This window comes from Podarcis tiliguerta (genome assembly GCF_965153285.1).
Source record: "Podarcis tiliguerta genome assembly, chromosome: 8".
Taxonomy (NCBI): Eukaryota; Metazoa; Chordata; class Lepidosauria; order Squamata; family Lacertidae; genus Podarcis; species Podarcis tiliguerta.
In genome coordinates, this window is record NC_139541.1 from 48,175,204 (window position 1) to 48,202,920 (window position 27,717).

Here is a 27,717-nt window from a genome sequence, read left to right on the forward strand (position 1 = left end):
GTAAGTAATTTTCACCACACACACACTCACTTTATTTATGCTGCAAAGTGTTTCAGCTTCTCCAATAAAAATAAATTGATGCTTCCCTCCTGTCTAGAGAAAACCTCCATCCAAGGGAGGTGGCAACTAACAAAGAAGCTCTGTGGTGGAGGCTGCCCTGTCATTAGTATTGAAGCAGAATTCAGCTACCAGCCCAGTACATGGAATGAGACTGGCACCATCTTACCCTTTGCCTCATGGTCAGCCCTGTATGGGCCATTAGGCTGCTTGTGTTAAGCCAAGAAGAAGGGAACATAGTTATTGCTCTCCTCTTCTGAATTGGAGCAAAGCTGGCAGTGTAGCTTTGCACACACTTCTAAGAACACCAGGAGAGTGCCCGGCAAGGTGGCTCATCCTGCATTGAGTTCCAACTAACTCAGTCTAAGGAAGCAGGCCAGAATTAGCAGCCATAAAAGCCCAGACGAGCCCCAGCTGGCTCCTCTGCTCACCTGATCCCACTGCAGTACATACTTCGGCAATCTAGAGGGATGGCACTGCAGTGTGGCAGGGACCAGGCCATCAGTTCCCTCTGTTTGCAGTCTGCCACTGCCTCATCCACAAGACTTGATGCTGCTTGGGTTTTTCTGTCGCAGCCACCATTCTATTGCTCCAGCCTCTTACAGTGACCCCTGCTAGAACGGGCTACAAGGGCTATCTAGTAAAACGTTTTTAGTAGTCTCTACCACAGGCATAGGCAAACTCGGCCCTCCAGCTGTTTTGGGACTACAACTCCCATCATCCCTAGCTAACAGGACCAGTGGCTAGGGATGATGGGCGTTGTACTCCCAAAACAGCTGGAGGGCCGAGTTTGCCTATGCCTGCTCTACCAGTTACTTTCCTGAGGGAAACTCGCAGGAGGATTTTGCACCAGCAGTCAAGTAATTTATTTTGGGCAATCCGATTAAGTAAAGTTTATTACTGCTGTTTGAGATCAACTTAGCAACAGACACACTCAAGAAAAGTATTGTACTTCTGCTGGGGCAAATTTTCACTTTCTAAGGTGATTGGTGTAAATACCTTAAGCGTGCACCAAACACATTTTATCCATGGCGCAAATACTCCCAGAAGCACAGCTATTTCAACCTGATGCAATTCAGGGGTCTCTCTCTCTCTCTCTGTGTGTGTGTATGGCTGTATTTTTTCCTGCAATGTTTAAAAGCTGGAGCTAGGCGGCAGCACTTTCTCAGTGTTTCCTACTGTAACCGTAGGGAAGTAGCAAAGAATCCCCACCACCACCCTGCTTTAAAAGTAAAGGTTCCTGAAATTATGGAGCACCATCACAATTAGATAATTTTAGATTCTGGACTTATTGGGCTCGTGAATGGCACTGAATATTGCTTCACTTACTTAGGGAAGGGCTATAGCTTTGCATGTTAACTGTCTATGGCATTTCCAGGTAAGGTTCTGAATGCTTGCTGTCTGAAGGCTGGAGAGCTGCTGCCAGTTGATATAGGTGAGCTACAAGACCAATGGCCTTATCTGAGTCAGTGTAATTTACAGAACATGTGTTGAGTTATAGCGCATTGATATACTCTGCCTGCAGAAGGTCTCGTGTTCACCCTCCAGTATCTGCAGTATGTTGCCCAGCATGGCTACACTGGAGTAGATAATACAGCTGTGCGAATTGGAGCTGATGGACACTGTAGTGCCAAACACCAGGTTTGAGGAAAGCTGTGTAGTGTAACTTAGTATAAGAACATTCCTGGGGAAGCCTGGGCAGTTGTGGAGGGTGATGCCTCTAACCTCCTTACCAGCCCCTGGTCTCCTCTTCCCAAAAGGGGTATTACCAATTCATGGCCAAACAATTCTCAGTATTTGCCTTTATAGCTTGCCAGGGCTGCTTTGCAGTTACTATAAAATGTAATTTCCTCTCTGCATTGGATCATCTCCATGCCTCAGTGACTATATTTGTTGTTGTCAACAATGTGCCATCACAGGAGCACTTGGAAAGAGTCTTGTTCTAAACTCACAGTGGCTGGCTTAGCTCTCATTCATCCTATGGGACAAAGCATGTGAGTTGCAATCCAGGACACAGTTTCGAGGGGGGCAAACCTGCCACATGTGGCAAGCACAAAGCCCACTGCAGCTCCCCCCACCCCAGTCTTAGCCACAAATCCCCAAGGGTACATCTTTTCACTTTCTCCCAGAGACCATTATTGACTTGTCAAATGTATGCTCTGTCATTCTGCTGTAATCACAGCACTCTGGGAAGCTTCAATTTAAAAACTATTAACAGAATAGATCGTAAAACATTTACAAATGCAATAAAATGAGAGGCAGTTATAGCCGATAAAAACAGTTCTAAAAAAAAACCACCCCAAACAACTAAGGGGAATCATGTTACTGAAAAAACAAAAAACCTTCAGTCTGGTAGGTCAAAAGTGGGCCAGAGTAAGGCATCAGAAAACCAGTAGACTAGGAAAACCTGTGAGGTTTGGATTTTGATTGTTCTACTTGCACAAAAAGGTATTAGCCAGGATGGATAGATGGATAGACAGACAGACAGACAGACAGACAGGTAGATGATACCCAGAGAAGCAGGCAGGCAGCTATACTGTACCAGTCATCTCGTCCAGCCTCGCTTGCATAATCTGCAGTGCAGGATGCAACAATGGCAGCCCTGACAGGTGCCCATCCAGCTTCTGCTTAATTCTCTCCCAGAGAAGAAGAGCTGACCAGCCCACTAAGATAGACTGCTCTACTGTTAAAACAGTTGATCCTGTTAGGATGCTTCTCCTAATACTTAGCCAAAATCTTCCCTGCAATTTCATCTGTTGGTCTGTGTTTTGCTTCTGTGTGGCAGCCCTTCAGATATTCGAAGACCATTCATGCCTCCCCTTGACCTTTGCTTCTCTGAGCTAAACATACCTGGCTCTTTCAAATAATTTGTTATAGGACTTGGTTTCCAGACCCCTAAGATAGTTGGGAATGAGAATGGGAGAGAGGTATTAACAGCTATTTCCACCTCAATCCATGGCATGGATTGCTCTAATGCAAATTGTCTAGCTAATGTTCTATCCGAGTTCCTGCTGTTCGTGGCTTCTGTTCCCAGAGGAGTCCACTTAACCATTTCCCCACCTCTGTAGGTAAATATACTGAGTACCTTTTCCACTGCAGCGTTATGACATGCTTTGCCTGATTTTAAAGTGCTTTTGAGAAGGTCTGATGAAAGGGAGGTCTGCAGAGTGCATAATCAAGCCCAGAAACCCAAACAGAAGCATTTCAGAAATTCATGACTCCCTGATGCTCAGATAAACAGCATCAAAATGAGCCAAAGCAATGCTAAGTAATCTTGGCTCTAGCCAATTTACACAACTGTCTTGACATTCTCACATGCAGGGGAGGTACATAAAATGAAAACCAATTGGATTGGGCCAGCATTCAATTTCCCACAGGGGACAACCTGTGAAGCCCACAAGCAAGACGTGCACACTTGTTGTCCTTTTTCATTGTGGTTGCCCAGCAACTGCTTTGAGAGACTCAAGCTCAACCTGTAACAAATTATTGCACTATGGAGTGTTTCGGTTCAGCCAGCCATGCCCCGCTCTAAGACACTCCATTCCCTCTCTCCTGTCGGGTCATCCTCTCAAACAGCCAGACAACATTCCACAATCACTTAATTAGCTCAGACTGCACTGGGCTCTGCACTTCTGCAGAACTTGGAGTTTTCCTTCGGCTGCTGATATGTCCTGTGCATGGATGGTACTGTTTTGGCTACATAAGCCTTGACACTCTGCTCCGAACACTGAAAACATAGAGGGAATGACACAGCCTCTGAACGCTGTGGTTGCATATGGCTCTTGTGGAAAGCATCCATGGAGAGACCCAGCCTTCTTCAAAAGTTTGTCTGGTTTCCTGTTTCGAAGCCGTCTAAGTCAGCATACCATAAATGCAAGCTGTGTTCTGTAGGGAAAGTACTTTCTTTTATGGGGGGTGGACAATGGTTTTGCCAAATAAGTGTTCCTAGTCAAAACTGCATAGAAAAATGTGTATATTAGGAACGAACTGCCATAAGATGCTGAAGAATTTTCCTGAGGACTTTTTGTTATCAGTGCAAGCTTATGTAGAAATGTGGAGAAGTGAATTGTAAAAGTGGAAAAAAATGTGAAACTAATAGAAACTGAAATTGATAGATTCAGCTTTCCCTACCTTAGTCACTCTTGGCTTTTTCCAGTCAGATCAGCCATCCACCTTATTTGACATTTACATATTCCTTCACTGACAGCTCCCTTATTATCTCCACTTTTCAACACCTAATGAAGCAATCTCCTTTGCTTCTTTAGGCAGGACATAATGATATAAAGCTGAAAGAGCAGCAAAATGTGTCAGAAGCCGGAACGCTTTCTTCAGAGAGCAGTACATTTTAAGACTCTATTCTTGCTCCTGATGAAAGCAGAAAATTGCAGCCTCTGTGTAACTTAAGGCTGCAATTCTATACCAGCTTAACTAGGAGGAAGCTTCACTGAACTTATTTCTTCTGAGTACACTTGTGGCCATCTACAGGCTGTCAGTATTTTGCCAGAGAAATTCAGGTGTATTCCAGAATGCAATTAAAGTGGATTTGGGTGTTCTAGTCAAACTCCCTGCAATGCAGGAATCTGCAGGATATATACTCGAATTGTAAAAAAAAAAAATAATTAAAAAAATGTGCCTTGTTTGCCCAAATGATTCTCCTTCATTGAAGGTTTTTAAACAGAAGTTGGATGGCCATCTGTTGGGGGACATATGCTTTGAAATACTGTTGTAAGCTTCAGGAGCACACAGAACTATTGGGCAGAACAGCAGCCTGAGTGGCCAGGACCCACCGGAAGGGAGTGAGGTTTTTGTATTGTAAGACATTATTTAGCTGAAAAGGGATTGATAGATGTATTAAATTATAAAATTACTGGCCATTACAGAGTGGACTGGAATGGGAATGGCTAAATAATAATGTATTTGAATTAATGTTAATGAGTTGCCTTGCTCTCTCTCCATGGCTGTGAAACCTCCTTCCCTCTTCCTTACTGAAGAGTTCTGTGTAGCAGGAAAGCTTACATACTTGTTAACAAAAGTTAGCCAAATAAAAAGTATATTTTAATCTAAAAAACTAAAATACTGCTGTAAATCTGTCTTGACTTTATAGTTTTATCTTATTGTAAACTGCTTTAAGGGCTTTTCTTTTCTCTTTTTTACAATCAAATGGTGTATAAATGCTATGACATAAAATTATTTACTTGTGATTCCTGTTTTGCAGTGGGTTGGACTAGATGACCCTTTGGAGCCCGAGCAACTCTACAATTCTATGTTTCTATGAGCTTCATTGGGTGTGCAGCAGGTCCAGGGAAGGGCATGACCTAGGGAGAAGGCGTGGTTTAGACCTGAGGGGCCAGGCAGGTAGGATACCAGAAGGTTTCTTTTGGAGAAGGTGGCCCTCAGATTTCAAAAGATTCCCTGCTCTGGATTTCTTCAGGTCCCTGGGCAGCCTGCATTTCTTGTATAGAATATTGACACACACAAAGATACAGACCTCCTTTGTGTACATGTTCTTTAACACTGCACAGAAAGTTGAATGCCTAGTGAGCCAGCAGAAGGACTGAAATATCTGTCAATTCTGATTTCTCTCAGTTTCTCACTTTTCTAAGAATACATTTAGTTCTCCACCATTCCACATCAGTTTGCATGAAATAATTTTAAAAGTCCTCATGAAAATTCACCAGCATTTTAGTGCAAATTTCTCCCAATATACACATTTTCTAATGCAAATTTGCCACATATGCACACATTTGCAAATCAATTTCCCTAAGATGATTCACATTTGCATGCTGATATATGCATTTTTATGCACACTTAGCCCTAGTATATGCATTTTTATATACATGGCTAGAGAACTGCATTGTAACGTTCAGAGAAATGCAAATTTCAAAGAACAGCTGTGTTTAGGTTTGTGTATTGCTCTGGAAAATGCAAAAAGCTTCACCTTTAAATTGAATTTCTGCCCCACCCCTAGAACATGTTTTTAATTTGCACTGTAGATTTTGGGAAATTGGGGAAAAGGCAATACTTTTGATTACCCTGGTAGAAACACCCACTATACCAGCACTTCATCTGCTTAGCTGTCAGCCCTCTCCCCTCCCTCTGACTACAAAGCAAAGGGAGGAGGAGCTGGAAAGGGCTCAGTCTGCCACTCTCAGCCTAGGCTCACAACACTTCAGCCGCAGATCTTTGGAAGAGGCTTAAGGCAACAGCCTCTCAAGCGCAGAGGTCTCTTTAGCTCTTTCTCTCTCGCACGCTGTCTCCTCCTACTGCTGACCTTTGGCTTCCAGTGACAAGCAAAGACCAAACCCAGAAGATTCTCGTCCAGCACACCCTTTCGTGGGGCATCACTGACGTTGACCACCACCACACTGGAGAAGGTATCTGAAGAGAGAGCATTCGGGATCCAACAAGTCTCCATCCTGGAGGAGAAGCCTTTGCCCCAGGGTCCAAGAACTCCCAAACCTCCAGACAAAACACGCAGACACCCTCTTTTTCCTGGAGGGTCCAAGGAAAGGTAGTTCTCTCCCTTAAAAGGGTGTGGGGGGCATCCCATCAAGTGACCTGGCTCCATGGAAGAAGCTGTGAGCAATGCTACCGTTTGCAGCCATGACTTTGGGTTCGAAGAGGCCAACGCCTCCCTTTCCTGGCCAAGCGTATCTGGAAGTGGCCCGGAGACGGTGATTGTGCCTGTGCTGTTTGGGGTGATCTTCCTCCTGGGCATGGTGGGGAACATGCTGGTCCTGGTGGTGCTTGGCCATCTCCGGCCAGGTGGGCGCCCATCACGCAGTGCCACCAACATCTTCATCCTCAACCTGAGCATTGCAGACTGCTCTTTCCTCGTCTTCTGCGTCCCCTTCCAGGCCACCATCTACTCCCTGCCCGAGTGGGTCTTCGGTGCCTTCTTCTGCAAGTGGGTCCACTACCTGGTCATGACCACCATGCTGGTCAGCATCTTCACCTTGGTGGCCATGTCGGTGGACAGGTACATCGCCGTGGTGCACGCCAAGCGCTCGCTCTGCATCCGCAGCAAGCGCAACGCCACCCTGGGCGTGGGGGTCATCTGGCTCCTGTCTCTGCTCATCGCCATCCCGGTGGCTCAGCACCAGGCCCTCATGAGAGGCCACCGGCAGGCACCCAACAGCTCCTTCTGCTGGGAGCATTGGGCAGACAACCCGGCGGCCAAGCAGGTCTACAAGGTTACCATTCTGGTGGTGGGTTACCTGCTACCTCTGGTGCTCATCACCTGCTGCTATGCCAAGGTGGGTGTCGGGGCAAGAGGGGATGGAGATGGGTGGTTGGCAACAGGTTTCGGAATGCTGCCACAGACATCTTCTCTGTGGCTTAGTTTAAACCACAACTACTTGATCCCAGAACTTCTTTTGACAGCCTGCGTAAGATCATTAGGTCTAAGACCACGTAAACTGCGCCACTGGCAATCCCAGGGTGTTTGAAGTTAGCTATGTCTCTAGATCTCTTGAAAATCTGAGATTAAGGAGTGGGGGGGGGCATTGTCTCCATTTTTGCACTTTTTCTCATGGTCATCTTCATACTTTCTCTCCATCAGCTATGTACAGGTCTCTCCTCCCTTGGATGTCTGGCAGAACACCTCACTGCTTTCTTTCCAGAAATGTTCTTCTTCCTGCTCTTGCTCTTTTTCTGCTTTGTTCTCTCTTGTAGACTGCCTTGGCTCCCGTTATTTTCTACATTCATTTTTGCTTCAGCCAAATACAGGCGCTAAGATTTCCCTTTTTCTTCTCCCTTTCCAAGTCCCCTAGGACAGTGATGAGCATCAAATGGATTGTGTTCACGGGTGGACACTTTCTGGGGTTCTTGCAGCAAATGCTAAGTTACGGATGGTGGTCTAAGGAGAAAGGTGGTTCTTACTGCACATGTGGACCACCCATGGCCTGAGGGCCAATCCCTAGCCTCAAATGCCTTCAGTGTGGCCCCCAAAGGTGACCACTTGCCACCAAATCCCTCCCCAAAATTTTGCTGCATGTCTATGTTCATTCTCCCCATGTCGTGTGCAAAGCCCTCCCCATAGAGATTTGGCCATGCTCAGGAACTGGGACCTACACTTTAACTCTAATATTGGTAGGTAACCCTTAACTGGTGCTACTCCTGGGCTACACCAGTCTAGCTACTGGTGCTATTCTAGTGGATCTCTATGGCTGATGAAGCCTTGGATTGCTGGGGGTGGGGGAACAGAGCTGCAGTTAGGGGTGTGAATTGTTGTCCATTTCCTTCTGATGTGCATCTATCAAAAGAAGGTCTTTCTCCCTTTTCATGCTCTCTCATTTCCCCATTCATTCAGTGGGATTTCTCTCTGAATGGACATGTTGAGGATTGGTGCTGTAAGGCTGCATGTGCCATGTGCATTACTTAGACAGAGGTTATTCCCTAAGTCGGGGGGACCAAATGTCCAAAGGGTTTCCTGAGAGTAAACCCCACTGATCTCCAAGGGGCTTACTTTCAAGTAGACATAGTTAGGATTCAGGCAAATAGTTTGCCCCACCCTGTAGCTCTTCAGAGGGGATTTATTTTTCTTACTCGTATTCTTATTTTTCATATTCCTATTCTTCCACGATTATTATGACTAGTTTAATTGCATGCTAGACAATTGTCTCATGATGCACGTTGCCTGTACAGCCAATTTGAAAAGGAAACAGGGCAGTATTATTAACATTATCTACATAAACACCTGCCATTGGAAAAAACAAAACAAAATAACAGATCGGATTGTGGCTTGTCATGCGTGCTTACTCCCGGATTTGGAACTGCAGTTGTTGTGGTAGTTGTTGTAGTATGTTTACTCAAAAGTAACTCCCGTCCTTGGATGTGATTTGGGCAACACAACATCCCTGAAATCCTATGTACAACAGAACAAACGGACCTGCCTCATTGCTTTGAGGGGCTAAAGAGAGCCTTGAGATACTGGGTGTGAAGTGCAGAAAGGTAGTCTTAGTAGCAGTGGCGTAGCGTGGGGGGTGCAGGGGGGGCCGGCCGCACCGGCTCGCACTCGCAGCTCTCTGCCCCTACCTGGCTCACTCACTCTCTCTCACTGCAGTGCTGGCTGTGCGAATCTGATCCGAGCCGCCAGGTCGCCGCCCACTGTGGAGGGGAGGGTGCCAGGCGTGCGGTGCGGAGAGAGAGCGAGGGACTATCTGGGGGAGGGACAGTGCAGCGGGGGGGGGCACAAATTACTTGCCTTGCCCCGGGTGCTGACAACCCACGCTACGCCACTGCTTAGTAGGACAGGATCCTGCAGAAGTAAGTGCCATTGAATTTAAAGGGGGTCACTCCTATGTAAGTCAGTTTAGGACAGCAGCCTTAGTCCAGTTTGTTTACTCAAATGTTTAAGTCCCAATCTCAGGATGCTTTGGACCTCACAACATGCCTGCAATGTAGAAAATCCTAATCAAATAACTCCTTCTCAGAGCAGACTGACTGAAATGACTGAACCCAAGTTAGTGTGCCTATTAACTTGAATGACCTACTACTTTCAGTAGAATTAGACTGAATACCACCCCAGGCCTACTCATAAGGAAGTCCTAATGGGGCTTACACTCAGGTAGGTGGGTTTAGCGACAGAAATGCACAGTTTTGATGTTGTTGTTGTTGTTAAAAATTTATATACTGCCCCTATACCTGGGGGTCTCAGGGCGATTCACAGAATAAAATCAAGATATAAAACCACAAAATACATAATAAAAACCAAAACCAAAACCTAATGCCCCCCCAGCACATTTTAAAAGGGCATAGGATGCCAGCAATTGCCTCCTTGTGCTTGAATGAAGTTAATCCAGTCCTGAGGACTTGCAAACTTGTGAATAGAGGCAATTTCTGCACTCATTTCAGAATTCCCTGTGTGGGTTTGGTTTCTTTTGAAAAAGATCAGCAGAAACTGTGGTGTCTTTAGGATATATGGTTTTTTTTAACCCATATATACAACCAGAGTATAAGATGGAGGGACTCATGGCATTATTACTCCCACAGGTCTTCCTTCTGCATTCAGTTTCCAGGAAAACCCCAAACTCATCTTTGGGTCCCGCCCAGAGCAAGATGTACTATTTTTCTCTCCAGCTGCTTTGTTGTTGTTCTTTAGTCGTTTAGTTGTGTCCGACTCTTTGTGACCCCATGGACCAGAGCACGCCAGGCAATTCTGTCTTCCACTGCCTCCCGCAGTTTAGTCAAACTCATGCTGGTAGCTTCGAGAACACTATCCAACCATCTCGTCCTCTGTCATCCCCTTCTCCTTGTGCCCTCCATCTTTCCCAACATCAGGGTCTTTTCCAGGGAGTTTTCTCTTCTCATGAGGTGGCCAAAGTATTGGAGCCTCAGCTTCAGGATCTGTCCTTCCAGTGAGCACTCAGGGCTGATTTCCTTAAGAATGGATAGGTTTGATCTTCTTGCAGTCCATGGAACTCTCAAGAGTCTCCTCCAGCACCATAATTCAAAAGCATCAATTCTTCGGCGATCAGCCTTCTTTATGGTCCAGCTCTGACTTCCATACATCAATACTGGGAAAACCATAGCTTTAACTATACGGACCAGCTGCTAGCATTAGCAAAAAGTCACACACAAACTTCTGCCTACTGTTCTTGCAGCTCACAAGAGGATGCCACTTCCAACATTATTTATTTTATTTTAGCATATTTATTACCCAACCTTCACAAAAGGTAACAGAATGAGTTACAAAACAATAAAACACAACAGGCAGTAAACCATTAAAACAAATGCCCACCAATAAAATCATACGCAGAAAATAAACCATCATTTCACCTTCCCAAGACCTGGGCAAAAGAATATACACCTTTCCCTTTTCCTTTTCCTATGAAATAGCTGGGTCCAGGTGTACTTCAAGGGGCAGGGAGTTCCAATGTCTGAGAGCCACCTTTAACAATAATTGAAGGAAAGCCTGTGTTGTTTTATGAGGAGATAAATGTTGTTTGTTTGTGACTGTTTGTAGTGGAAGGTCTGTGTATTTAAAGCATTTTTAAGAGAGAGTGTGAGAGACACTCAAAGTGTATTTATCTCTTCCCATAACCCTGTGCCACATATTCTCTCCAAGGCTTCTCAATTACCACCCTTAGACCATTTGTCCCAGTTAGGATGTGTGAATATTTCAATTTCTTTCAATTTCTCTCCCTCCCCCCAATCTTAAGTACAGTTCTTCACATTACCACATCAGTATGTGGTGTTGTGGGGTTTGTTTGTTTTTAAAAAGGCCTCATGAACCAGTTACAAACATTTTAATTGAGTCATCATATGAGTTTTCATTCCATTTGCATATGAATAAGATAGTAGTTCTGAAGCAAGAAGTGTGCTCCCTTTATTTTTAGGTGATGTACAAGTGTGTCATCAGAAGACTGTATCTTATGATACATGATGTTTTGATTACCTTGTACAAAGTGTGTGTGTGTGTGTGTGTGTGTGTACCTACCATCTTGCATGATAATTTAGGGACACCATTTCAGCTGATTCAAAGTTTCTGAATTGATTAAACTTTGCAGTCCTACTTTTTAATGTGTTTTCTTTCTGAGCAAAATTCAGACAAAGATCCTTTGCAGAATATCATTTTCTTCTGCAGGTAATAGTTGGAGCAGTGAAATTGCTCGCATCAAATTCTATCAAGCAAGTGGATTACATTAGCACATAGTGTGCTTCCAAGGAGAGAAATAGCTATGATCATTCTTGTGTAATTTTTTTGGGACAAGACCTGGTTACACAAATCGCTACATAGTTTATAAATAAGTTTTGGAAAGACCACAGGGAATATAATATGTATGAAGGTAAAATATATTTATTGTCTCTGGCCCTGGTCCTCTCTGACAATGTCCAGAAGGGAAAGCAGCCCTTGCATTCCCTTCTAGGCCACTATGTTCTCTGAGACAGGTGTGGCTGGAGACATGTATATCAAGGGCAGAGGAAGGTGGAAGCCTTCTGGGTGAGAGAGACAGGAATGGAGTGAGAATAGCTCCCTTTCCACAAGAGTACAGCCCTAAACTTATCTCGCCTCCTTTCCTCATTTCTTTTCTTCCCCTCCAGCTAAGATCTTGGGAACTTCCTCCTTTCCCTTCCTGTGGGACTCAGGGAGTGCCACTATCACAAAATACAGAAGGTCAGGTCTAATGGACTTGATCCCCAATAAAATGTCCTTTTCATGACAGGTATTGAGTCAGATTTGTCTCCCACGGAGGCTGGGACTACCTTGAATAATCCATGTTCCCAGCCCGGGTGATGCTAATGCAGCAAACTAATTGAACTGAAGACAATAAGAGTGGGCTTTCTTTCCCCTTTAATGCACACCTGTGCAGATCTTATGAAGCATTAGGCTTGAGTCAAATCCAAAATGTACCCACATGCCTACTTGGCTTTATGAACCCCACCCCTATTCCTGAACCACGACAGGTCCTATTTTACATACGTGCTCAGTCATGAGACTAGTTCAACACCTGCCTGCCTTTTCTCAGGTGGTTGTGTGTCCTGCTTTACAGAAGACAGTCCTCTGTTTGAAGTCATCCTCTATTTCATGGGTGGGCAAACTAAGGCCCGGGGGCCAGATCCAACCCAATTGCCTTCTAAATCTGGCCTGCAGACAGTCCAGGAATCAGTGTGTTTTTACATGAATAGAATGTGTCCTTTTATTTAAAATGCATCTCTGTGTTATTTGTCGGGCATAGGCATTTGTTCATCCTCCCCCCCAAAAATATAGTCCAGCCCCCCACAAGGTCTGAGGGACAGTGGACCAGTCCCCTGCTGAAAAAGTTTGCTGACCCCTGGTCTATTTCAAGGGTAGGAAGCCTGTTCATTGAATGCAACCTATAGAAACCTAGGAAGCTGCCTTATAGCGAGTCAGACCATTGGTTCACCTTGCTCAGTACTGCCTTCCTCTCAGTTAGTAGCAGTGACCCATCTGCTGGGAAGCTGGAACAGCAGCTATGCTCCCCCTGGCGAGTCACTTCCACTTTCCTGAGTGGCTCCACCTCCTCACTGCAACAAGTCCAAGGGGAGGGCGACTTGTCGTTGTGTGGACTCTCCGCAGATACCCAGTTATGCTGACTCTTGGTGCTGGGCCAGGTGCAAAGATGAGCAAAATGATAAGCAGCAACGTTCAGCAAAGCGAAGAGCACGAGCGGAAAAACTGTGACAAAGAGTTAGGCTGATGTAGTTGTTAGATTAGGACTTTGGAGACCCATGTTCAAATCCCCATTCAGTTAGGAAGCCTTGACAAGTCACTGGGAGTGGCCTAAGTTACCTCCCAGGTTGTAATGAGGGTAATACAGCAAACTAATGTGCAGGAGCATATTGTTCCACTGTAAACCCACCTCAGGTGCCAACACTGCAGGGAAGATGTGGATCAATCGAAGGAAAGGTGATCAGTCTTACTTTGGGACAGGCAGGTGACTGGAGCCAATGAATGTATGTTTCCTTCCAAGCAAAAAATTCTGTAGTGTGGCTGCTTGGGAGTAGTTTGATTGCCTTCTGCCTCATTGCTTTGTGTGAGTATGCCAGCAAGAGGTATACATGATGGATTTTCTTTTAATTAATTGGCTTAAGTACGTAAAGTCTCCTAGCATTAATGGTTAAGCACATTCATTGCTTGGTTACAGTGCTTGCTGTAACTGCGTTTTCAAAAGGTTAATCTAAATTTTGTTGGTGCACTGCATGAATTCCCCCCCTCTTAATGTCATTCTTTAAAAGAATAAAAATAAAATCTCCAGTGAGTCTAACGTACCTTATCTTGATCCTGGAATGGAGTTAAATAAAAGCAAAACCTTTATGCAGAGATTATTTACCTGAAAGTAAATAATAGACATTTGTTTACAAGCAGCTATGTAAAAAGAAAAAGTCTCTGTCGAGGGGAAGGGCCATAGCTCAGGGGACGGCATCTGCTTGGTTTGCATGAAGAAGGCCTTAGGTTCAGTCCCTGATATTTCCAGGTAAGGCTGGAAATGTCCTCTGCCTGAAACTCCAGAGAGCTGCTGCCAGTCCGTGCAGACAAAGGTGAGGGAACTTTTTCAGCCCAAGGGCCACATTTCCTTCTGGGCAACCTTCCGAGGGCCACATGCCAGTGCTGGGCAGGGCCAGAAACAAAAGTGGGCAGAGCAATGAATGCAAATGCCACCTTTGCACAGTAGCTTAGTTTCTGCACGTTCCCCTCTTTATCTATTTATTATTTACAGATATATTTATATACCACTATATCACAAAAAACATATCATCCTCTATCCAGGGAAGCAAAAGGTTTCATCATAGTTCAAGGACACATTCCAGCCAGGCAAGAACCCCCAAGGTGCAAAGCAGAGTCAGCGAAGGGGGCAGCCTGGGAAGGTGAGGGGTAGGGGTAGGGGGTATCCTCCGGAGGGTTTGGAGGACCAGATAGAGAGGCTTGTTAGGCCACATTTGGCCCTTGGGAATGAGCTTCCCCATACCTGGTATAGACAATACTGAGCTAGATGGGCCAGTGGTATGACTCACTGACAGGCACCTTCCTGTGTAATGATCTACTAAGCCTTGGGTAGGCAAAAAGCAGGCTGGGATCTACTTCTAGATCTTTTTGAAACCTGCATTAAGTAGATCACAAGAATGAATCCCTGGGCTGAGCATAATGCTCAGAAGTATCTTCGTCCTTCTTCAGCTGTGAGTGTATGTCTGCTGCACTGAGCCAGTGTGAGGGGGAAGTCCATATGGTGCCCTCCAGATGCATGTTGCTGGACTTTGATTCCAGCTCTCATCTTCCCTGACCAATGGTCCTGCTGGCTGGGATTGGTAGAAGGCAGAGTCCAACAACATCTGGAGGGCACCATATGGTCCAACAACATCTGGAGGGCACCATATTGGTTATCTCTTCACTTGGTTCCAGTTGGTGGCTGCCAGAGATCCCATACAAAAGCTAAGTAGACGACACAAGCCGGGTGCCTGCCCACCACTGTACTTAGCAACACACACCTGCTGAGACTGGCTGTGCCTCTTATTTAGAGATCATAGATGAGAAGCAAGAGCTCTCTAATATAAAGATATAAATAGAAGCCAGTACACAACATTATTTGAATATCCAAGGAGACAGAACCATTCCTGTTTTTACAAGACATGCTTTACCCATCTGCATACTCAATTTGTTCCATTTATATACCTGCACCTGACATGTAAGAACCCAAGAAGCTGGATCAGACTAGAGACTTAACTGGTCCAGCATCCTCTTCCCCACAGGGGCTTTGCCTGATACCTGGGCAAAGCCTGCAAGGAGAACATTGGGGCAATGGGCTTATCCTCTCGTTGTTCCCTGGCAACTGGCAAATCAGGGCCAGACTGGAATCTCATGTTAATTACATGAATGCAATTAAGTCATGTGGATTTTGTTATGTAAACAGCTGCTCCGGGGGAGCCTGAACAACCTCAACACCACTGGGAAGGCAATGTGAATGCTTTCTCTCCTTGCTATGGTCAGACAATGATCAATCACCTTTCCAAAGCATTTTTGTGCATTCCACATTAGCGTCAGTGGAAGATTCAACTGAAATCCAGAGAGCTGCTTCAGAAAGGCTGCTGTTGTCATAACAATAAGAATGCATGTTATTTGCATTCACGCAATGAGCATTATGCCTAGTCTCATCCACAAAGGAATATTGCTTCCAAACGTGAAGGTAGCATATAGCCATCCCAGCTAGTAGCCATGGATAGAGAAGGGGGAGAAATTCAATCCAGAACACATTCAAAGCAGAATCTGTCAAATAAACACTATCTGACACAATATATGAAACAAAACACAGTCACCCTCGAATGGAGTCGGATGGCTGAGTCCAATTGTTGAGTTGAATGGTTGCCACCGAAATATGTCAGTCACAATTTTAGTCCATCACACTCCCCTAGTAAGCTCAACTCAAAAGACCACTTTTCCCCATTGCTAATAACAAGGTCAGATCTCACTTCAGTTATCCATGCACTTGTCACTCCCAGACTGGACTACTACCATGGCCACCTGTTAAATTTGGCTTATAGGGTGGGGAGTGCTGGGGGATGTAATAACCTGACCCACCAACCAGATCCAACTGCCCACCCTGGGATTGCATCAATGCCATGAGAAACGCAAATAGCAGAGAGCTTCCAAAATGAACCCCAAAGCAGAAAACAATGTGTCTTAAGATGCTGAAAACATGGGTTTTGTTTTCCAAACAGCCCAACGTATTTCAGCCAATTATTGTTTAAAAGCTGTCTTCAGGGGCTATAGCAACAGAGGCAATACATCATGTGAATCATTTCTACTCAACATTTAAAAACGAACTAAATTGATTATGTACAAATTGCATATAAGCCTAGATAAACGAATCAATGTGGGAGAGGGACAGATCTGATTCTGGCAGGGGCCATGGCTGGGAGCAAAGGGTTGAACCCTGTGCTTCCTGCACACTCCAGAGTCTGGCCCTTCCGCAGGGCCACCGGTTTGGTTCTGAAAATCAGCTATGCAGCGGCCAACCATGTGACCCAGGCCACACTGAATTTGACCCTCACTTTTTGACCTTCATCCTTCTGTAGCAAAAGCAGCTTCATTCATGCTGAAGAGGGAGATAGCAGCAATCTTGTGGAGACCTCGAGCTTCATAGAAGTACAACATTTATTTTTGGCTGGCAATGGGAGGGAGACTAAGGTAGGAAGGATGGTGGGCACAGGTGACTGCTGGGAAATGTTGGATTACATGTGTAAAAATGGAGGTGGGACAGAATAGTGTGCTCTGGGAAAGGGCATTGTTAGCTGGATTGGAGGCCCAATTTGGTTCAAGACCCAATTTGGCAATTCTGATCGGGTCCCAATTTGGACTGGATCTTTCCATGCCTGATCCAACCTGAGCCCTGAACCAAATCAGGGGCCTTTCATAGCCATGAGGAGCCTTTTATAGAGATATTTCATACAGTTGGGCAAAGAGGAGGGCGGGGGAAGGAGATGGTGCTGGCAGAGAGTCTTTGCTTGCATGATCTCCTTCCCCCTCCCCTCTCCCTCCCTTGACCACATGTTTAATATCTTCCCTCCACCCTCCACAAAACACACTTTTGACAGCTCTGGGTTGCTCCAGGTGGACCAATCCCTTTCCAAGACTGGCTTTCAGTGTGGTTACCCCTGTTTTGTGGAACAACAAACCTGTGGAGATATGACAGGCACTCTTTTTTTGTCCTTATGAAAACAACTGAAAACATTTTTGTTTCACCTAACTTTTCTAGCTAGGTGAAAAGGGCTCTACCTTATGCATTATTTTCAACCTATCTTTAGCTGGTTTTTCGGTACTGTTTTCAAAACTATTGTTTAGCTGTTTCGTGGTATGAGTAAATTAATACCACCACATTCTGGCCAGGCAAAGTCACCTGAGGAGAGCACAGGGTTGGTGCGAGGTGACCTAGTGAGAGTCCCAGGAGATGACAAGAAACGGCCAGAAGGCTGCCCTTGCCCCCCACCCTGACCTAGGGTACCCCACACCCCTGATGCAGTGGAATAAGAAACATCTATTGTGCAATAAAGCAGGTTTCTTCCTTTCTTTCCTTAGGTTATACGCCATCTTCAAAAGAAGGTGAAGAATATTTCCAAGAAGTCAGAGAGATCCAAAAGAAAGGTAAATTAAAAGAAAACAACATCCAATTACCAGGGAACGTTAGCAAGCAAAATATTGCCTGCCCCAGCACTAAAGTATAACTGATCACAGAGCCCTGTAAAATTATTCTATCATGCTCCATCAGAAGCATATACCAGATCACTATTTAGATGCGTGACTATGGCTTGTGGTTTTGGTCTGTTTCCTTCCCAATTATGTATGTGATTGATTCTGATTCTGATGTGATTAATAAATTGTAGCAGACGCTTGTCTCTTCATCCAGGTGACCTTTGGAAGCTGTACAAATGTAAAACTCCAGAGACATTTATCTTGTTCTGTCGAAATGACGTCTAAAGTTGGAATACATTTAAGCTCACAAGCGGGGGAGCAGAGCTCCCACCCATCTCAAATGAGTGGCCTGAAGAGGCAGGAAAAGGTGCAGAGCAGGGGTGGGCACCTGTCACAAGATTTGGTTGGGAACCTAATTCAGCATGTCAGAAAACACCTTGCTTTGGTCTGAAGTATTTTGGAGACTGCCTTATTTGGCTTGGGGTCCGAATCTTAGAATTGTAGAGCTGGAAGGGACCACGAGGGTCATCTAGTCCAACCTGCTGCAATGCAGGAATATTTTGCCCAACAAGGGACTCAGAACCCTGAGATTAAGAGTCCCATGCTCTACCCAGCAGAAACCACTTTGGACAAAATGAAGTTTCATTCACTATGATGGGAAATTAAAAAAATGGCTATTGTCTTGTCATTTGCAGGAATAGTAGTATCTATTCTCCAGAGTAGGTAAAAAGCTGCCAAATTATAGGCAAAATATATCCTTGTGGTTTGGTGATGAGTTATCTTTAAAGTTTGATTATCTTTTCTATTTCTTTAGACTATATCTGTACTACAGTATAGATACTGATATCAATTCCTTGCCTTTCTGACACCATTTCCCATGCAACACCTCTCAGCCTCCTAGCTCTCACTCGACTCCACCCATCCACCCTGGCTCTCACTCAGGGCTTAAACAAATTCACAAATCAATGCCAAAAACTCATACAGTGGTACCTCAGGTTAAGAACTTAATTCATTCTGGAGGTCCATTCTTAACCTGAAATACCACTTTGGCTAATGGGGCCTCCCACCGGCACGCCATTTCTGTTCTCATCCTGAAGCAAAGTTCTTAACCCGAGGTACTATTTCTGGGTTAGCGGAGTCTGTAACCTGAAGTGTCTGTAACCCAAGGTACCACTGTAATAAGAAGAGTTCCTGCAAGATGCTGGCACCACCTATATCTCTAGGCTTACTTTTATGGGCAGGTGTCAAGGTTGAGAGAGCTTGCTCAGGCTGCTTCCAGCTGTGTCCCACACACCTAGTTCCAGGCTACAGCAGATTTGCTTTGATTGGAATTTCTTAGGGAGTCTAAAGGATGGCAAATAGGACAACCCACCACACACAGTTCTTTCTCTAGCCTCTGCACATTTCTCCTCTTCTAGCAGGGAAGGAAACATGCGTATTTTTTTAAAAAAAGTTGAATTCTTCAGGTGCTGTAGACCTTTCTGAAGGGATGAAAAACTTCAGAATAATGAGATTAAGGAGGAGGAAGCTAACAGGCAGCACTATCCCCTGGGTGTAAGAAAACAGTTAGTGGGAAGCAGGTTGTGGGCGGGCCATGGGTGTAGCCAGGATTTTTGTTGGGGGGGGCAGGACTTTGTTAGGGGGGCAGAACTGATGTGATTGGTCAATTAGTTAAATATTTCTATTGTTTTACTTGATCTGGGGGGGCAGCTACCCCCTGCCCCCCCCGACTACACCCATGGGGCAGACAGCATGGCAGGGCAATGCCCCATTCACCCCCGTAGACAGGCCTCCACTGAATACAACAGAAGGATGGAGCCGTCTTGTACTTTGCCACATACACAGAACTTACACATCATTCTCCATTCGTCGCAGACGCTGTGTTCTTTCAATGCCAGGCTTTAAACATTCAAACAGCTTTCAAGGAGGAAAAATGAGGGGATTAACTTGTGTATCCAGGGGGAGAGAATAAATCCTGGATGTGAGCCATATTGCCTGTGCTGCTCTTCTGTTTTCAGGATCATAACTCAGACCGTATAGTCCCATATAGCGTCCTCTTTCAAGCCAGAATAGCCAGTGACTCTTCTCTCCTTTGGCAGAGGAACTGTGCAGGGCTGCCTACAGACATTAGACCGGGGTTTCCCAAAACTGGGTCTCCCACTGGTTTTGAACTACAACACCCATCATCCCTAGCTATCAGGACCAGTGGTCAGGGATGATGGGAACAGAAGTCCAAAAACAGCTGGCGACCCGAATTTGGGAAACTCTGCATTAGTTCACAAGAATAACCTACTGGATCAGGCCATTTAGGTCAGCATCATGTTCTCACAGTGGCCGAACCCTTTGCTTATGGGAAGCCAACAAACAGAACACAAGCATAATAGCAATTCCCAGCAACTGCTGTTCAGAGGCATACTGCCCCCAACAGTGGAGGGAGAACGTAACATAGCCATTGTGGTGGCTAGCAGCTAATGGTGGGTGCTGACATTGGTGCTTTGGTCTTGGGGCAACAATAGATAGCTACAGTCCTCCATTTTTAATTTCCCAAAATGCTCCTGGAGAAATGCCCTTGGGGCCTTAGGGGTCAAATTAATACAAGGACTTTGAACCTGGCTTGGTAGCAAATGGGCAGCTAATGCAGATGCTTTAACAATGATGCCCCATGTTGTTAGCCATGTTGTGCTGCCATCAGTAGTCCGGCTGCTGCATTCTGCTCCCGCTGGGGCTTCTGAACCAGGCCCTAGGGCAGCCCCACATACAGCATATTACAGTAATCCAGCCTTCAGGTTACCAACACATGGACTACAATGTGCATGTGTACATAATGCATATATTGCTGACAATAACAGACACAAAGGCATTATATTAGCGGAAAATGCTTTCAAAAATGTGTATGTTAGGAGAAATGCACACTAAAATGCTGATACATTTTTGTGAGGACTTTTTAAAAATTGCAACCTACGCTGAAATGAAAATGAGAAACTTGGAGAAATGGAAACTGGCAGATTCATCCATCCTTGTGAGTCACAAGTCCTCCCAGAGTATCCCCATTGCCATCTGCAAAATGTTGATGGGAGGTTGGATGGCAGCTTTTGCCAGAGGGCAGCTATTTAGCATCTGCTTCCCATCTGCAACAAGTGGGAACAACAAACTTTCTTGCAGCGCTCTTAGAGGGGTGACTCAAAATGATGAATGTGAACTGTGATCACATTCCCATGAGCAGCATATGATTCTTATACTTTGAACTGGCTGGTGGCACTTTTAAACAAGAGTGGTTGGTCTTTGCAATGCAGCTCTTCCTCTGCAGCTCTTACATTTTTGGGCTACACGACTGGCAGAAGTTGAATTAATTGGTTTGGATTGAATCTAAAAATCATTTCCCCATTTGGAGCATCTTCTGCTGAGATATTCTTCCTTGCTCTACCTTCCTCTGTCCATTAGCTCTCTAGTGATATTACATTCCATAATATGATTACAGACTTTGCCACCTATTATTCTGGTATAGATGAGGTGGGGAGGGGGGAAGGAGGGAGAGAGAGAGCACATTCAGCACAGATATTTGAGTTTTGGTCTCAGTTTTGTGGCAGATTGCTCCATAACATTTTGTAAGTATGTTTACACTCCTCTTTGTAGAGAATGAGCGCCGCCTCTTCCATTGCCAACCCTTCCCAATAGCAAAGGGTGCCTTCTCCTATTCTCTCTCTCTCTCTGCTTGCTGCCACCTGTGCATGTGTGGACAGGGATGGGTGAATCGGTCAATTTCAGAGTCTCTCGGTTTCTCCTTTTTCTTCTTTTTTTGCAATTCATCTTTATCGGTTTTTCCTTTTTCCAGTCTTAAGTTCAGTTCTTCCCATTTCCACATGGGAGAGATCGCTGCTTTATTCAGGTCTTACTAGCAGGCTTCCCATAGGCAATTGGTTGCCTCTTACTGTGAGAGCAGATGTTGGACTCAATGGGTCTTTGCCAAATCCAGCAGGGCCCTTCCTGGGCTCTTATGAGCAGCTGCAGGTTCTCTAACAGAGAGTGCCCTTTCTTCACGTGTGCTTCACCTTCCCTGCCTCCACTCCACAAGCTGCTTTGTAATTATTTTCCAGAATTACCAAAATGTGCTGTCGAACATCTACATAGCTCCAAATGGCTGTTCTCTGAGCCAAACACAGGTAACCAAAGCAACATGATTAGGATGCATTTCCAACAGCACTTTAGCCCATGTGAGGTTTGCACTTTTGCAGTGATGTTTGAATGATGACTCAAATTGAGATTACACTCAGGCACACGACAGAAGCCAGTGCTAAAAGGCAATGCAGTCTATACCAGGATGTTGAGCAGGGCTGTCAAAACTCCATAGGGGTCAGTGGATGAAATTTTACACCCAGCTAATGTCCATAGGACCATGCATAAGGTTTATTGTTTTTAACCAAAAAGTCAATCCCACCTTGATTTACCACCGTCATCCCTCCCAGGGACTACACCTCAATCCTCTGTAATTGACACATCCTGTAAATTCCAAATCAGGGCCTGCTAATGGTAGAGTGGAAGTGCAGGCCATCATCACCATCATACAAAAACACATACACACCCAGGGCCACAAACCCCTAAAGGAAGCATGAAATAATAGCCAAACTGTTAGGATCAGAGTGACTGCAATTCTTTGCCTGATTACCTGCAAGTGAGCTTCACTGAACTCAGTGAGGCTTTATTTATGACGGCATTGGCTAAGAACATAAGTGCATCAGGCATCTTTTTCCCCTGATTTCTCCAGGCAGGGCTTGGAGACCCCCATCTGAAATCCAGGAGAGTTGCTTCCAGTCAGTGCAGGCAGTACTGAGCCAGATGGATCAGTCGGTCTGTGTTGGTATATATATATGGCAACTTCCTGTGTTTCCAACCCAGCATCCTGTTCTCGCAGTGACCAACCAGGGAGCTTGTAAGAAGGACCTGTGCACAACAGCCCTTTCCCCATGAGTGAATCCCAATAACGGGCGTTCAGAGGCATAATGCCTATTGCCTCTGACCGTGGCTGGTAGCCGCTGATAGCCTTTATAAAATAAAATCAGCCCTGCAAAATCAGACCAAAGGCCCATCTAGTTCAGCATTCCACACGCAGGCAGGAGGTGACTACAACTGGAGACATCTGGTATTTATAGATAGACAGGCTGAGCAGGTAGGAAAACAAGCGTGCAGGCTGTATGAATCCCAAAGCAGCAGCATTCCAGCACTCCAATAATTCCCTTGCCAGCCAGAAACTTCTTGGCAGTCATCTCCCGCCAGCCTAATTCAATCACATGTTTACAGCTATGTTTTGCTAATGGGAAATAAAGTTTTAGAGCCAAGCCCTGGATGCTTATCTTCTGCCCATGCATGAGCCCCCACAGGTATATGTACAAAGAGAATGACTTGCCTGTGGTGGTGCCACAGCTCTGTGCCTGCAGTGCAGTGTTCTTAGACTTCTGGCTATTAGCAAACACTATTTCCCTCCACCCCACACTGGATCCAAAGGGAAAACAAAGACACTTCTTTCTTTTGGGCATGAAGCTAATTAGGAAAGAAGCTAATTAATGGGTTGTTAGACTGTTCAAAACAGCTAAGAGGATTAGCCCCCCCATTGACCAAGTTCAGCAGTTAATTGCAGCTATTTTCCATTTAATGTGTTCCAGATGGTGATAAGGCTATCCAGATTGATGATTATTCTAGCATCTTCTGACCATTTCTCAGTACCGCCTCTTTATAACATTCTCTTTTGTAATTGGTTATAAGTGGAGGTTGTCTTTGTTTTGTACAAATGGTTTGTTAAATGCCTCTTGCAAATTTACCGTGTGCTATTTCTGTTACTGTCTCTCTGTGTTATAAGTAGGACGGGGAGAGTGGAACAGAATTTTGGGAGGCAGGCTCTAGAAATAATAAAAAAAAATGATAGAAGTGTAAAAAAACTATCCAACCTACAGTGCTGTGCAACTGCACACAAATTAAACATGTATTCCTTCCAGATGTTTTGGACCACAACTCCTATCATCCTCGACCACCGGCCATGCTGGCTGAGGTTGAAGGTAGTTGCAGCCAAAACATCTGGAGGGCACTAGCCTGGAGAAGGCTGATTTGCATCCCCCAAAGTCAGCCAAATCTGTTTTAGTTGTAGCAATAATTTATAATAGCCAGACCCCATTCTGTGTTGTTGATGTTGTTGTTGTTAGAATTACACACCCTTCACTCTAAGGTCCCAGGGCAGGCTATACAACTATCAAAACACACTATTAAAATTTGAAAACCTTTGTTTGCTTTTGTCTTCCAGACCGCTCAAACAGTGCTGCTGGTGGTTGCTGTCTTTCTGATCTCCTGGCTCCCGCACCACATCATCACTATGTGGGCTGAGTTTGGGAAGTTCCCCCTGAACGATATCTCCTTCACCTTTCGCATCATCGCACACTGCTTAGCCTATGGGAACTCTTGCATCAACCCCATCATCTACGCTTTCCTGTCGGAGAATTTCCGCACAGCCTGCCGGCAAGTCTTCACATGCAAGGGCCTCCTTCAGCCGCCCCCTGCGGAGAAGATGGTGAGGATCCGCATGGAGAACTTCTCCACTTCTCACTCGACAACCAACGTGTGACGGGGGCGGGGAGGAAGAGCTATCAGCAAAGGAAGAAACAAAAGAGAAACGCAGCAGTGCCCAGAAATTCCTTGCACAGGCACAGATTCATCTCAAAAGGGATGGGGGGGAAAGGGGTGGGGGAAGCAGACCCATTCTGGATGTTCCCTCTGTGACATTAATGGTACTCACAGGAGCTGTCCATTCCTCATCACCACCATCGCTCATAATTGTGGCTTCAGAGTGGCAGCTTTCTGAGATGTTTCCAACGTTTTATGGAGGGGTGGCACCTAAAGCTGCTACAGGCTGAGATTTAACTGTGGTTTACAGCTGAAAGTAAGGGAGCCACTTAAACCCTGCCCCAAAAGAGGATGCTGGTGTATAGGAATGAATTTAGAATCACTGTAAATTCAACAGAAGTACAATGTGGGGAAGACACTGGCCAAGTGACTGGTGGGCCTGCTCACTCTTGACAGGTACCTTCAAACCCTCCCAGTCTATCCGTACCCTTCTTAGGGTTCTTTATTTTTAAACTGGACTTGGACCTCAAAACCCTTTAAAGTAAGGGCTGTCCTTTGTGGAGCAGGACACATATCTGCTTTCACTATTCATGAAGTGTAGTAATGTCTTATAGAAAGATATGTTCATGTGTGAAGTAAGTCTATTTAGCAGCGACAGATAATAAAGGTAAGAGGATGAAAATCAGACCAAAGGCCCATCTAGTTCAGCATTCCACACTGGAAGGCAATTGTTGCTATGGATCCATAGTGCTAAAGCTCACTTTTATCCCCACCACCTCATTTGTGAAAAGCTTCCTTGATTATATCATGGTGAGATGTTGTATTACACATACCAAGACATTTTGAATTTTTGGCCCAAAATAATTTTGCCCTTTCGATGCAGAATGTACATTGGCATAGTCACTCTTTTTTGCATAATTTATTTAAAAAACTGATCTGTGTTATTTATTCTGGTTTGGGTATTAATAGGAAGGAGCCAGTTAGGGCACTGGTGCCTCCCTCTCAACCACTGAAAATTATTTCAGCTACTTTTCTGGGTTCTGATGTTTCAGCATGCCCTGCCTGAATACTGTTAAGTATAACTTCATAGCCATAAGGACTAGAAACTTGTTTCTCCATCTCCAGTTAAACAAACAAACACTTTGATTTGCAGGAAGCAGAAATCTGCTTCTAATACATTTTGCTTCCAATGCCACCCTCTGTGCTTATTCCATATCCTGCAGAAAAGGTTGCCCAGGCATAGCCCAGATGGCCCAATTCATATGTCTAAGTGGCACATTTATCATTTGAAACACAATGTGCACAGCTTCATTTGTGAAAAGTGTTGATGTGACACCAGTTCCCTGCACAGTTCTGACAACATGAACAAGTCTATCACAAACCTCTGCTTTTGTGATGGTGTTGCTCAAATCCAAGGACTATGTTCAGAGCCCCCTGGAGGGTAAAATTTAAATAGATCAATCTCTACAATCAGAAAGAGAGTTTGATCTGATTTCACCTTGCCATGAAGACCTGTGTCCACATAGCTGTGTCTCCAAAAAGTAACCATGCTGTGCATAATATTCCTGCCCGATCACTGGGGTCTTTGAGAGATTTTCTAGTGGTACTTCCATAGTTCAGATGCATGGCTTGCAGTCACCAGGAACCATGCATTCAGTTCTGTAGACCCAGTTTCCTGGAACTTCCTTTCAGTTGAGGTCAAGCAGGCCTGCTGAACTTCCGGCACCTACTGAAGACTTTTTTTAGTTCAGCAGGAATTATGATTTTACAGTCTTAATTGATTTTTGTCATTATTGTGCTGGTTTACTTGAAAGGATAGAATGATAGAATTTGAAGGGACCCCATAGATCATCTAGTCCAACCCCCTGCAATGCAGGAATATGCATCCATACAGGGATCAAACCTGCCACCTTGGTGTTATCAGCACCATGCTCTAACCAACTGAGCTAACCAGCTTCTACACAGCTTAGAGACTACAGTAATCATGTTAATTGGCAGATGCAGGTGCAGACCAGATCTGGCTAAGATCTGGTAGGGCATGGGAGAGACAACGGGGGGGGGGGGAGGCAACAAGAATAATCAGAAAATAGGAGAATGGTAAAGGCAGAAGCAACGCATCTGTTAAGAAAATGTCATTAGACACATGTATATTTTGTGCTGAGCTTCACTGTGGTTTCCATAAGGCACCAATCTCTCTTTCTGTTCAGAGGCACTGCCTGCAAACTGTGTGATTGAGCATGTATATATTTTTATTTCATTCTGTGAACCGCCCTGAGACCTGTGGGTATAGGGCAGTATATTAAATAAATGAATAAATAAATATTCATGTAAAAAAACACACCTGCTACTGTGCATTATCTGAATGCATCAGACTAACCACCAGGCTGTGTGTTTTTTCCTACACTGTGTTGCTGTCGTAAAAATGAGAAACACCATTGTGATCACTCTGCAGTGGGAATGTCCTTTGCTTCACTCTGCTGTGCAAAATTGGAAAACGCTTTATTAAAACATTGTGTGACTCCATGTTCAATAAGTCTCAATGCTTTTATTATTATTATTAAGAAAAATAGCCCTAATCAACTAGCTATCAATCCTGCATGGTGCTGCTTCAGGGACTGGCATAGAATAATAGAATGTAGAGTTGGAAGGTCATACTTGGAAAGGTAATAAACGAGGAGGCAAGTCTAAAGCCCAAGAATTATTATAGAAAGTGGTCCCCAGATGTTCCGCAGGTGGCCATTCATAACTGGCCAGTAAAGAAACCCAGCACAATAACAAAAACAAAATTTGAACTACAAGCAGGAATTCAAGCCATTGTAAAAGCTTCCATGGATTTAGGAAACTCCAATTGTGATAAGAGAGGTAGCATTGAACTAGCCTTTCTGGATCCTGGTGTATGGGATAAATTTTGGTCTCTAATTCATATGTTTACTGAATTTATTCAAATTGAAAGGTTGTCTAAATATCCACACCAACCTTTCTCTGGACTTAATTCAAAAAGAAAATTGCAATTTGTAAAAGGCAACTTGAGCAGAAGGGGCAGGAAGTTGTTGAGCCATAAGACTCCTGCCTTTTGTCACCTACCCTAATAATATCCAGATAGGTTCCAAGAGAAAAGAAGGGAAGATTCATTATAGTGGCCCAAATGCAGCTACAGTACTGGAAGAAATATGCCCAGGTTAGAGGCCCCAAACTCCTACCCTGCTAGCAATATATTTTAAATAAATCAAAGGAATTACCATATTTTTCGCCCTATAGGACGCACTTTTTCCCCTCCAAAAATGAAGGGGAAATGTGTGTGCGTCCTATGGGGCGAATGCAGGCTTTCGCTGAAGCCTGGAGAGCGAGAGGGGTCGGTGCGACTGACCCCTCTCCCTCTCCAGGCTTCAGGAAGCTATCCGCAAGCC

At 44.8% G+C, this 27,717-nt stretch overlaps 1 protein-coding gene across 1 annotated transcript; it reads left to right on the plus strand.

Annotated features, from left to right (window-relative positions):
* Window positions 1–6,187: 6,187 nt before the first annotated feature.
* On the plus strand, window positions 6,188–26,840 carry LOC310683103 (galanin receptor type 1-like). Its single transcript, XM_083452642.1, has 3 exons — window positions 6,188–7,313; window positions 17,591–17,656; window positions 23,994–26,840. Exons 1-3 carry the CDS (start codon window positions 6,624–6,626, stop codon window positions 24,309–24,311), a joined length of 1,074 nt encoding a protein of 357 aa, XP_083308768.1. The 5' UTR covers window positions 6,188–6,623; the 3' UTR covers window positions 24,312–26,840.
* Window positions 26,841–27,717: the final 877 nt, after the last annotated feature.

Bases quoted from the DNA above. Each gene is read 5' to 3' on its own strand.
- LOC310683103 (XM_083452642.1), top strand. From the start codon at position 6,624: ATGGAAGAAGCTGTGAGCAATGCTACCGTTTGCAGCCATGACTTTGGG. The intron at 7,314-17,590 runs GTGGGTGTCGGG...TTCTTTCCTTAG, and splicing joins TCACCTGCTGCTATGCCAAG to GTTATACGCCATCTTCAAAA. The intron at 17,657-23,993 runs GTAAATTAAAAG...TTTGTCTTCCAG, and splicing joins CAGAGAGATCCAAAAGAAAG to ACCGCTCAAACAGTGCTGCT.